The sequence below is a fragment of the Bombus pascuorum genome, chromosome 9 (genome assembly GCF_905332965.1).
Source record: "Bombus pascuorum chromosome 9, iyBomPasc1.1, whole genome shotgun sequence".
In the NCBI taxonomy this organism is placed as follows: domain Eukaryota; kingdom Metazoa; phylum Arthropoda; class Insecta; order Hymenoptera; family Apidae; genus Bombus; species Bombus pascuorum.
Genome location: NC_083496.1, coordinates 7,575,891 through 7,589,674, shown reverse-complemented (window position 1 = coordinate 7,589,674; position 13,784 = coordinate 7,575,891). Strand labels below are relative to the sequence as shown.

At 34.3% G+C, this 13,784-nt stretch overlaps 1 protein-coding gene across 4 annotated transcripts in view; it reads left to right on the top strand.

The window, feature by feature from the left end:
• LOC132910634 (tyramine receptor 1-like) overlaps nt 1-13,784 on the top strand; it is a 99,297-nt gene that overhangs the window by 78,440 nt on the left and 7,073 nt on the right. For all 4 annotated transcript variants that reach the window (XM_060966434.1, XM_060966432.1, XM_060966433.1 and 1 more), the window contains 2 exons: nt 7,640-7,869; nt 8,968-9,105. In XM_060966434.1, coding sequence (XP_060822417.1) covers nt 7,714-7,869; nt 8,968-9,105 — 294 coding nt within the window. In that variant the 5' untranslated portion in view covers nt 7,640-7,713. The remainder of the gene's footprint in view (nt 1-7,639; nt 7,870-8,967; nt 9,106-13,784) is intronic.

The following is a 13,784-nucleotide window of genomic DNA, read 5'->3' as shown; positions in this document are numbered from 1 at the left end:
TCGGGCTTTCAGATTATAATCTCAGTAACTTGCCAAAGAAGCACAACAAAGAGAATATTTTTCTAATAGATAGAGGGGACACGTTAAAAAATTTCCGTGATTCCAGTTTTATTTGTGTGCTTTTACAAGCAAACGACATCTTATTCTTAAATTGAATTCTTATTCAATTCAGTTGAAAAAAACTGCAACATTTCCAGTCACCGAAATATCCTCTGTTGATATTGGTCATGGGATTAACAATGGTATTCGAAAGCTATACGATCTATAATTTTCTTGAAAGTATTGCTTACTCGGCAATTGCCATTGGTGTAATCATAAATCTAAAAATTCCCCAAGAAAGATCGTTAAAACGTTTTAAAATTTATTCGATTACGCAACACGAATTTCCTTTTTCGTGCTTTTTCTTATTTTTCCAAAGCCATAAGGTAGCTACCGCCTAAAGGTTTGCGGACTCGTACGTCTTATAGCGAGCGAGTGTTCATGTTCATCCAGTGCAGTTCTATGAGTCGTGTTTTATACACCGTAAACCATTCTCTGTTACTGTGTCAGGTTGGCGATTATTTATTACTGGCCGGGAATCTCTCGCCTTCCAGCTGGGAGTATCTCTATCACTATTTGATCGATCGAAACGAGGTATCCCGAAATTACGCAACCGGATCAGGGCGAGTCTCTATTTGACTTTCGTACGTCATTTTTGCAGCGGCGACCGCATTAATTTTTCTTCGGCCCTGATTTTGTTGTTCTTTGTGGATATATATATATATATATACCGTACCGATAACGCAGTAGAATAATATAGAATAATTTATAGATGAAAGACTAGAATGTACGTCGTTGAAAATTATAAATAAAAATAAATAAATTAAAATTATAAACTAAAATAAAACGCTTATAAATAAACGCGCTTATAAATTAAAATAAAACAAAGTAGGTATTTATTCATGTTTTCGCATAATTATATTCTGATAAAAGATTCTCAACGACGTACATTCTAGTCTTTCATCTATAAATCATTCTATATTATTCTACTGTGTTATCGGTAATAACACTTATATACGATACTTCTAAATATTTGTAATCTTATATTCCACCAGAAAATAAAAGATTTAATTTTATTTACGACGTTACACGATATTAGGTTTACGGATGGTTATTCAATTTATATAATATGGAAGGTAATCTCGATATTATAATCTCAGGAGGGCTAATAATGTACGTATATCAGTGCAATTATCCAACGACATATGCTTCGACGACGTCTCCGTCGACAAATTTATAGCGATAAGGAACATTAGATTGCACGCGAATTGAAGTTGCCATTAATTTTTAACTATATATATTTTACGAAGGATATATGCGCAGGCATATGCACAGAATCATCATTAGACAAAGGGATGAAATTTGACGTTCGCTATATAAATTATTATGAAGATCACAATTTTTAAATCAGATCTTAACACACCTCATATACTCATTTGCACGATTATCCGGACTCCGTATATTTTATTTAAATACAATAAATCAGACTTTGGTAGAATATTTTAGCGATCGATCGTCTCTTTTAAAACCCGCTTCTTTCATTCCCCATTCGCTTCTTGGACTTTGCCATTGAAAGAACGATGCAAAGATGAAACGTTAAGGAGAAACAAAGCTTCGATAGCGCTGCAGTAGAAGCTCTCAACAACCACTTGACTCGAAGCTATAAAGTCAAAGGAAAACTTCGTGATAAATTTGACCGCATTCTGCATTCTTTCGAGGCAGCTTCCTCTTCAACGAACAGGCCAGATTTCGACTCGCCAGGAACCCGATTTTTCAACCGGCGGAAGGTTTCAACTTCTGCTCTAGCTATGAATTGCACGGAAGGGTTAAACCACTTCCGTCAGTTTCCAGCTGCAGGATACATTTCCCTCGCCTTTCCTCTCGTCGAATATGCGAGTGACGCGATATTGCATACCGATGTGCACCGTGGTATCACCGGTCGTAACGTCGCGTCGCGTCATCGCGGAAAATTAAGTGACGTTGAAGAAAGCGTTTCATTCTAAGAAGCAGCCATCTAGGTAAATATCGTTGAGCGCGATATATTTTTTCTCGCGTCTCGCCGGAATATCGCACGTCGTAGATAAACCCATGAAACCGCATTCCCGCATCGCGCTTGTACATTTTTTATCGCGTTGCCATTTCGATTACGAGCTGTCCCTTTTTTCCCTCTTGTGACGCGGTGACTGAGAAAATGTCGAGATTGGGAAGTGGCACGCTAGAGGTGCTCCGAGTTATCGTAAAAAACGTGCTCAAATGTATTTCTCGATTTTATATGATCATAATCGGAATAGTTTGTTCTCGCGAGGTGCAGTAAAAGGTATATGTGGCTCTGTGTAAGAGTCTTGGATCGTCTGTTGAACAGAAATGTTGTACCAATTGTTGTACCAATTGTTGGCTTACTTTTATATTTTAACATGCGTCGTATATTGTCAACTGTTTTTTCGATGAGTAGCGATCATCAACAACGAAAGCTTTAAATGCGAATACTATAGTTTATATATATATATGTATAAGCTTGTTCATGTTTAATGTGATGTCTAACTTGATAATTATATAGGAAAAAATATCAAAATTAGCTCTTTCAGAGACGATTTATTCGATCTAGCAAAGACAATTATTGTTTATTTTTTCAGGGAACTAATATGTCTACACATAATGTGGCCATTGGACGTTGAAATTATCTAATTATATACGAATTCCATGCACTCGAGAATTCACAATAGTGTTTATTATATATCTCGGAACAACGCTCGAATGACGGAAAAGCTAATGATGCACATCCGAAATGGAGATGGTCTGCTATCCTTTAAGAGAATAAAATGGAATTTTAATTTGTTTCTTATGCTAGTTATTTGCTCCACAAGTTTTAACGATAAAGAAGTAATTGTCAAAACAGGTAAAGAGTTTATCCAAAAATCGTGAATTCTACGCGCATTCGTTATTCTACTGTAAAATACTTTTTATCTCCATAAATCTCCAAATTTCTCTCCAATTATCTCCATAAATATTCAAAGGGAAAATACTTTGAAAGCCCATTATGGAATTTTCCGGTCTTCTTTATTTTATAATTATTTCCCTTTTCAATATATTTCGCATCGTTCAACAGAAATCGTCAGCCAGTCCGAGAATTTCTTTCCACATTTTCATGTCCTCGAGTGAAATTAATTGAATCGCTCTGTCAAAGCTCTGTTTTCCCCAGACCTTTCAGTGGTTAAATCGTGAGTGGTTGAATTCAAATCGCGACTTCGCATCGCAAATCTGCGCTATTTACATTAACGCGAGCGCCGTTTTGTGTACGAGAACGAGTCCGAATGCCAGTGCAACTCTCTAGAAAAGGAAACGGTCTGGATTGCTTGTTAAATAAATGCGAAAACAATTGTTTTTGATGACGAACGAAGAAATAAAGTGGAGCGACAAACGGATAACGCGTACGCTTTCAGCAAAATGATTTCATGTTTGGATTAATAGCAATTGGTGATTAATACCAAGTGGCAAATAAGGCAACGCGTTTTAAATCAAACACGGTGATTATTATGATTCGAAAATTGAATAATAAAAAACACTGAAGAAATTACAAACTTCGTTCCTTCGCTTTTAACACGAAAAGGGAAATAGTCTTACGTATTGCTCGTATCAAAACACTACGGTTAATATAGAGATGATGCAAGTTGGTTTCTTGCTAAGCCACAAATTATACTGTGCAGATGTCTCTAGCTTTATTACAAGCAGAAACTTATGCCCGTGCACAGGCTTAAAATCCTGCCTCCAGGTGCTGAAATATCCCTTGCAGTTGTTTCTTGGATCTTATACATTAGTGTTGTGTACTTCTTAATTTCGGTATGTCTCGTGGAAAAATATATGTACATGCATAATGTGTAGTAGTAAATTTTTAATTAAATTGAAAGTAACACTTATGTACGGAAATATGTTCAGGGACTTAGATTAAAAAAGGTAAAGTAAAGCTTGTGGTAGAAAGGAGCAATAAGATTAAAATATTTATCAATGTACAAGAACCAGATAATCATGTCTCGTTACAGTGCTAATGAAATTTCCAAAAGTTTTGTGACAGAAGTTAGTATAAAAAGCATACGTAACACGATCATACAAACTTTTTATAACAAATATTCAAATACTTGCGTAGACAACAGTATATATTAATATATTTCTTAAAATACACGGACGACTTCGTACAACTAAACATTACAGTAATATAAAATTATTCACAACTTTTTATTCTCTTCAACGACTGCTGTGTGCATACATTTTCTACAGGATACATAGCTATATATATATTTTTTCATTTTCTTTTTAACCTGCTAACCATGCCGCAGCATCTCTCCGGGAGCAACTGGATATATCCTAACATTCGTACATTTTCTCGTTCTGCGTTCTACAGTCTTTTCCACTCAATTCAGGCAAGCTATGCTAATATTCCCAGAACTTATTCGCTCACGTTTACCCAAATCTTTCGATGATGTTCCCCTTTCATACTCTAAATTCAAGCGTTTGATCCTGGTAGCATGTTTCTAACACTAAAAATTCTGTCGCTTGTTACGAACGTACTACGTTTCCATATTAGTAATGAAATTTTTATATATATGAAGGATATGAAATGGAATATAAAGTCAAGTATGTATGAAAGATATACATATACGAAAGTCAGTATCATAGGACAAAATGCTAGTACAATGGAATAACAATACTGTTAAAAATTTGCTTTATTTAATTTAGTCATTTAAGAAAGCTTCATTTAATAATTCATACATCTAATAATTGTATAAATACATTTTGATCATTATGCCTCTGTAATCACACAATTAACATATTAATTTACTCGCTCAATCACTTCCAATCACTACATTCATGAGAACAAAATGTAATTAATTTTAATCATACTCTCATTGGATACACGAATTTAAATTAATAATTAATAACGAAGTGACGTAGCATGTAACGCAATTTAATTCTTTGCGCGTATCAACAGCCGGAATAAAACGTGTTTTTCATTGCTGAAAAATATTAAACATACGTCGTAGTGAACTAAACGTCGTATCATAATGCAACTAGAAATGTGTAACAAACAAGACCATTGTGTTAGATTTATGCTACTTACGTTCCAACTTAGGTACCAAAAAATAACTCAAGGGAAAAGCGGAGAAGAATGTAAATATCATTTATCTTTTCCGTTACGTGAGACTGTGAGACGCAGACTTCTTAAATTTTCTTCAAACTTTTAAGTGCATTCTTCTCTCTATAGTAATCTATTTTGCTGCAGTATTGGCATAACAAAGTTTTAAGTTTACTATTTGTTGACAGCTTAAATCAGCTCTCATAGAAAGGTGGGAAAACGTATTTTGCAATGTATAACAGACAAAAGATACTTTCAATTTAATTTTAACTTAACTTTTACCTAATTTCAATAATTATCTCAAGAACACTAAATTAACTGCTAATAAGTAGTGCTAAATTGTAAGGACGACTAGAATCAAATCTTTAATAGATCTTAATTTATTCGCATTTAAATGATTTCATTATATTGTTGTTGACTGTGGAAAACGAGAAATCTACTGCCGGCCTGATCTTTGAGATCATTGGTCACAAAATTCTCACAAAATACCACAAAATACCATGGGTCACAAAATTCTCTACAAATTGATTATTTACAAATTATTTGTTTTTTGCAAATACATTTGCCCACGAATGAAAGTGATTCGAAAGTTCTTAAAGTACAAAGCGTTATCTGAGTGTTAATCCAATGAATGTTTAATTTTTTATTCATTGTTCGATGAATGCTTATAAGGGCAATATATATTTTTTAAACGTAAGATATCGCAGCTTATATTCATGGAGATCAATAAATAATACAAGCAACGTAGAGTATGATCATATCTGTGATCGTCCTAGGCAAGTAAATCTGCTTGGCGTGCAGGTACGTGTCTCGCGTATCCAGGTCAAATGGTCATTATATTACATGCGAAAAATATCTGAATAAATGCGAAATTACAATGCTTTATACTGATAAAGTACCGTAGCACTCTCCATTTATCTGAATTCCATTTATCGGAACGAAATTTCACCTACTGCCCGATTAACTGAATTATAGCCGATTGAACTCATTTATCTGAACGCTAATTCCTATTATTTAAATGAAAAATTGTATGAAATGGGGAGAACCAGTGAACCCGTATTATACGAACTATTCGTCTCTGCCACAGGTTTAAATAATCTCTGTCATAGAAATGGAATTCTACTGAAGTTAAAATTCGAATGAAGCTGGAACTTTTGACATAGTAAAAGATTAGCATCATTATTCTCATCTAGTACGGTATCGACCAATTACTTCGGAGTGCGATTGAATCATGCAACGGAAGAACAAAACGAATCCTTCAGACGAAATACCTGAACCGATATCTACAGCTTTATCAGAAAGGTTTTTGAACTCCCATGCAGTCAGCCCTTCGTTCTGATCTTTTTACACGTTTCGCTTTATTTTTCTAGGTAACCTCGTTCCTCGTTTCTCCCGTTACAATAATTCGGATCCTCCATAACGTTGCGTACAGACCATTTACTTTCGCTAATTTATTTCGAGTATACATATACACATACACGGTAAAAAAGTAAAGCGACAGGTCAGCAAGTTAATTCGATTCTTCGCTTCGCGTTGTATAAGCCAGTAATTCTATGTAGAATATCTGGATATTGACTTACAGATCAGGTTTGACAGTTTATAAACTCAAATGCTTTTCAATAAAATTTATTCGTCGGTTACCTTGTCTCGTTGAATATGAATATGAATGAAGATGTATGACTAATTCAAGGATGAATTCCGCGTTTACACGGTGTACATAGATAGATGAAAGATCGGAAGTTTCATGGTACACAGATTGAAGGAATGGAACAATGCTATATGTTTGTCTAATCAGCGAATGAAAACATACGTTTTTTATTAATTGGATGTCCATTGAATTTTCGATATTCGCGAGAAAAAAGGGACGATTGTTATTTTTCTAAGCAATGAAATCCACTTGTTGATCGTCTTTATGGTAAGATCGCTAATTGGTATTTATAAGCTTCTCTCTTTAGAAACGAAAGGAAGTCTAATTATATTGATCATTATTAGCAACTGTCGTTTTGCTATAATTTATATATATAACTCTGCTTTATGTAAAAAGTAAATAATTCCGTAACTTCTATCTTCAAATACCTGATCAATTTTATTTATTAAAATTTCAAAAAGAAATGTCCTTCTAGGTTCAGGAGGCAGTTACAGATATATAGCAATATTCTTCTTCGTCAGGATATTCCCAGTAATCTAACTTCATCCTCGATACAACTACCCACAAGGGCCGATAAAGACGTTTAAGTACACCCTTTCAGAGGCTTCCTCTAAAATGCATTGTTCTTTTCTTCGGACCGTAATCTAGCTCCGTCGATCAAAAACGAATCGCCTTCGCGACGATAAAGCTCCGGAATCGTCCCGTACGATGCACGGCCCGATGGAAAAAGTAAATTGAAAAGGGACGATTTCTCTCGACACGAACCTTCGCTGTGATCGCGGAAATCATTTATCTTTTATCGAAGCGAAAATATTGTCTTGCAGGGGACCGCATGATGCACGGAAATGTGCAAATTGCTGAGCGGAAGTCATCGTCAATGGACCGGGGGTAAAGCGCCATGGCGAATCAAACGGCTAATTACTATGGGGACGTTTATCAATGGAACCACACGGTATCGACGGTCGACCGAGATACGCAGTCGGAATACTACCTACCGAATTGGACGGATCTCGTTTTGGCGGGGCTGTTCATCATGTTGATCATCGTCACTATAGTAAGGAATAATCAAGCGCGCCTGATCTGATCCTAAGATGGCTTTGTTTCAGACTATTAGCGACACACGATTTCGATGCTTCCTACGAATGTTAACTGCTTGTAGGAATTCTATTCTCTCTTGTTTTGTCCAACTATACCATTGCTCGTGAGTATTCGGACATTTTGCTCGATTTGTGGTAATAGTATGCGAACTCGATCAAAATCTAGGAGTTCAGGATGAATTAACAATTAGACGCAACAGTTGCTACGCTTTTATGGAATCACCAAACTAAATGCTAAATTATCTATTAAAGAATATAGCAAATAATATTATATATTATTTTTATTAATTCTGGGAAATTTATCCTCGTTATTAAAGAACCAAATTATTGCAGTTTGATTTATAGATGCTTTTGTAATTATAACATACAGCTTGTAAAATGCAGATAAGCATCCGGATACTTCTGAGCGGTGGTGTACCGAATTTTGCGGATTTTTGAAGCGTTTTAGAATCCTTTTCGTGTGTGGATAGAATATTAAAACATGTGTCGAGATTCCGAGAGGAATTTGATTTAGCTGGAATTTATCCTCTACGCCTTCTTTTTCTAGCTGTCTTGAATTCCGCAAAGAAACGTTGTTTGAGATACTCGAAAGTATCGATTGATTCAAGAAGTATTAGTTATTCGTATATAAGTATCTGAGATCACAGGAGACTTTTTATACGTTTTGAATGAATCTCTAATGATATTGATAGATAATGACGCATGTTTCAGTGTTCAATTTAAGCGTGATTTCAAACTATATAATGAACATTATCGTAAATAAATACTTAATTAATTCAAACAACCAGCGAAGAATATTTTAAACTAAAACTCAATTTGACGTCCATTTGTATTTGTCCATTTTGTAAATTACATACATTTTATAGTGATTTTAAAATTTCATATTTAATATAGAATATAGTATAACTATAGTGATGTGTTAGTTATTCACAATATACACAGAGTACCATGGTTGCTACTTCTTCCGCTTTCTTTTTTTTTTAAAGTGTAGTGTCCATCAATCACTATTACATCGATTTCATAAAATAAAATGTATACTTTTTACTGTATGGCAGGTGGGCAACACTCTAGTAATTGCCGCTGTGATAACAACTAGGCGTTTACGGTCTGTTACTAATTGTTTCGTGTCCAGCCTGGCGGCTGCGGATTTGCTGGTTGGCTTGGCTGTGATGCCACCGGCGGTTTTGTTGCAGGTATATAAAAGTATTTAAAAATAAAAATAAGAGTATTACGAATTCTATATAGGCATACAGAGAAAAGGGAAAAATAAACAATTAATATAGCAGTGGGAAAATAGGAATAAAGAACAGCTATATCGCTATAGATATTCGAAGGTATTAACAAATAAATGCAAAAGATTTAGGAAATGAATACAAGTAGAAAAATAAAAATGATAAAAGTGCTTCGAAATAAAGTAACAAGAAAGGGAAAAAATAAATATAGGCATAGATAAATAGAAAATATAGCGAAAATGCGATAAGAAGGAACAATAATGAAACTAAGTAGTACAGATCAACGATAATTGATCGATTGTTAGAACATACGAAACCTCGCGTGCCTTTCTACTGAAAAGCCAAAGCTGTTCGTGCAGGAGTTCTGTGTGTATCGCTGTTACGTAAATCAACAGCGCGAGATTTCGTGGGATTCTGCGATTGAGAACATTGGAACGATTTATCATGCTATAAAAGTCGAAGAGGTCACGGTTATAAATGATCACTGTGTTAATGGTGTTCACGCGTACTAGCGCTTTAAAAAAGCTAGATTAGATCGTAGAACGTTCCATAGAAGACAACGGACGGTCTCCCTCGATGGAAATATATAAATTGTGTACAAGAGTAGTGAGTCAATTTAAAATACTATATTCTAATAATATTCTAATTTGAAAATTCTAAACTGAATTATAATTGGAACAAAATGTACGCCACGGCACTGTATTCTATTAAAAGATAAATTACTTAACGGTAGAATATTAAATGTAATATTAAAAGTGATATAATAGAATTTAATTGAATTATGCCGATATTAGTAAAATCATTTCAGAATAAATAATAATTTTAGTAACAATTATCTCCATTTTTGCTTTAAAAGTTTGTTACTAACACATTTACTTGTAATCATCTAAAAATGAATCACAGATTTCTCATTATTTTCTTAACGTATTGGCCATTCAGCTTCCAAGTGTCACGTGACGATTACCAACATTGATCCTTCGTTCTTCTTGAAGAGCGAAAAGTAATTTTGCATATAGATTGGAGCAGAGCTGGTCCGTAATGAATGCTCTTCGATACGGCACGAGCGCTATCCAATCAACCGAATGCTGCGGAGACGATTCTTAATGTCCACGATTCTCACTAGGAATGATCACTTTTTCTTGCTTAGCATGATTATATGTTCTAATGCCAGGATAACTACAGATAATAGGAAACCTTTACAAGTTACTTCCTGAAATAATTTTTTTCTATGGTACTTCTTGATCTCGTTCAAAAAGATTTATTAGAAAACTAAACATACTTACAAATTAAAGTATATTTATTACTTAAAAAAATTAAACTAATTATTGGAATACATTCAAGAATCTACTAAAGTGCGTTTTTTAAACAGCTTTGGTATTAGAAAATACAAGGTCGTTATGTTATAACATTGATATGTATCGTTGTGACTGGACTGTGCATTCATGTGCAAATTTATATTTTCGTGAACGTTGAATTTCTATCACATCTTTTATTCGCATAAATATCAAACACTTCATATGTGTATATGGGAAATGACGGAGAAAGATTTATTATATTTCTCTTATACGTTACGATATTCAATACTTACAGTGGCGACAAAGAGTATTTGTACACCATTGTATTTGTAATATTTATATACTAAATAAATTAGATCCGTTCAAGTGTATTGAAATTTGTATCGTTTAGTGGTCTTTTCGTATTAATAAAAATGTTGATACTGTGAAAATGATATAAGAAAACGCTCCGTTAAAAACTATATCTCAGATGGCTGGAAACTGTATCTGTACAAATACCTCTTGTCGGCGCTGTATATCTTTGTATTCCGGTGAAACGAGAATCAGAATGAGTATCGCAAGGATTCTGCGGTTAATTCTCACGGTGAATTCATTCCAGAGAGACCGTGAAGCAACGTAATTTCCGGTGTCAATTAAGTCTTCGCCAGCTAGTAGATAGTTACTCTGAGAACTCGCGTAACAAAATAACACGATCAAGAGTTGCATTGCTTGGATAAAAGTTGCGCTTCCACTGCGCATCATCGTCGGCGAAAAGGAATACCAATGAGAATAACGAACGTCGTAGTCGATCGCGAGAGCACTCTTCTAGACTACGAATAATTTATTTGCAGCCTCTTTTCACCAAACGAATTAAAACATTCCGTACAATTAACCGGATGTTAATTAAAGCGGAGTCTGCTAAGATTCATAAGCAGGTATACAGTTGTACATCGAACGTCTGTAAAAAGTAATTGAGAAGTGTCATCGACAGCTGAAATTATTGTTGAAGATATATTAAAGGCTATATTACTTGAAGATTATATTACTTAGTTTCGTCTTACGAATGATAAGGTTGATTGAAGTTAACTCAAATGAAAACTGTATCTTATAAATAATAAAAAAGTTCTTTTTAATAGACCGATAATTTGCTGCCTTTTTCTTCTATGGCAAATCTTTTTACGTGAACGGTTTCACATTTCGGATCTTTTGTGAAGATCGAAATAAAAGCGTCTCAATCTCCAACGACTTTACTTCTACAAAGTGAATTCGTATATGAAAGAACATGGTGTTTCTTTTATGCCTGTAGCTATATGCCTTAGTCGGATTTTTTAAGGGTACATAAAACTGAAATCCCTTCTCATAAATCTCATATATAACTTTCATAAAAAATTTCGTTCATCGTATCTCAATCCGTATAATAATTTTAACGATGTTATGGTCACAAAGTATAAACGACGGAAATTCTTAATGAATAATCAAAAGTTTGAAAAGCAAAGCTTCCGTACATCTTCTCAAACGACTGCCAAATCTCAGAAGCTGGCAAGAAAAGAATCATATGTTCCCAAACGAAATTATACAGTCGTTACGTAAACGAGGACAAGCTTTCTTACCAAAACTTTCGAAATTGCAGTCAAAGAGTTTTTATTCCGTTGCCCATTCTTTCTAAATGAATTCGAAAATCCACCATCTCGAGACGTTATGAGATCTCCATTCTACGTTCTACATAATGGGATAAAGTATTAAAAGGCGTACAATGGCTTGAACACGCCCAAAGCCGAACCATGTATAACACACCTACACGTCCTTTGACTGGAGAAAGGAAACACGTACAATGATGTTCCACATTTTCTTTTACGTCTCTTTGTTGCGTTACGCGCTACAGAAGGAAGGTAAGATGAAAAGTAATACGATGTGAATAATGATGCAAAGTACAAAACATTAATCTGAAAGTGTTGCGCATTAAAGTGTATGATACTGTGTTTCAATGAAATAAATATGAAAGAGCGCAGTGATTGCGAAATGAGATTATGTCGTTACAATGTTGGTACGTTATTATCAAACAATTTATAAGAATGCAACAGCGAAAAAATACTTTCATTTAAATAAGGAGATTCTCTTTCGAGTGTCATGGTAATAATTTCAATGTTATAATTAATACAGGTGGTATTTTTGCATAGATTTACCCGAATTATTTTAATTTATGCGCCGGTATAATTATTCTTTTTACTATACGTAGAAAGTTCACGTACGTGACATCCTTCTGTGCATTAGATTCTTTCATCGTCTACATTTTTCGAAATAATTTCTGCTAAACCAAGTCGAATCATGCTATCTACGCCAGGTTTGTAACATGGAATTATACGCGTACCCTTTCTTTAAATTATATCATACACATCGTCACTGCTAAAAAAAATTTTTTTTTAATATGAAAAACTGTCAACCCTGTAGAAGATTGCACGAGATTAAATCTCGTCGCAGTAAGCATTAAGCTCGTCGTCGCGTGACGCCTTTTGGAACGAGCTTTGTGATAGCATATTTTACTGACAATTAGACATTTAAAAAGTGGAGGAATAAAAAATAATGAAGCATATGCAGTGTCTGAATTTAGTGCTAACTATTATTTAAATTATTATTAACTAATTGTAAGTCACGTGTCATCTGAGTGTCAGCACTGAAATGGTAGAAAATAAATTTGATACATTTCAAGCTGTACTTTCTTAAAATCTTAAATTAAATATCTAATTTGTTCGAAGATCATACGAAAACATCTGGCGTTAAAAATAGGTTAACTAACTTAGAATAAGGAAGAAGTCAAACTTTTATGACCAAAAAGATAACTTCTTAAGTAAACTCAATCTGTGGATAATAAAAGTTTCTCGCTACAACGACAAGCAGCATTATATCGAGCAAGTCAGAAGTGAAATAAATTTCACGTGATAACGAGTGTTTAACAGCTTATCATTAATCTCTGTCGGTAACACTGATGCACCGGTCCACTTTTAGTTATCTATTGACAAATTGCACCGATAAATTCTATACAAGTTAGTAGGAATTCTTCGACAGTGAAATATCAGTCGCGGTTGTGAACTAGAAGTCTCGTGTCATTCTGAAAACGAGTCTTAACCCCTCTCGTTGTTCCTTTAATTCCCGCATTTATGTACACTTATTACATCGCTTGATCATTAATTACTCTCATTTAATTAATTATTATTACTTAGTAAGTGAACTTGAGAACAGTGTTTAATGTAAGTTTGAGAGAGGTAGAGAAACGTTTACAGTAGTCACTTATAGTACTACACTCTAATGGAAAACAGAAATTGTTTTGAAACCATTCTCTGATAACTTTAGCGAGTGGAAACCAAGTTT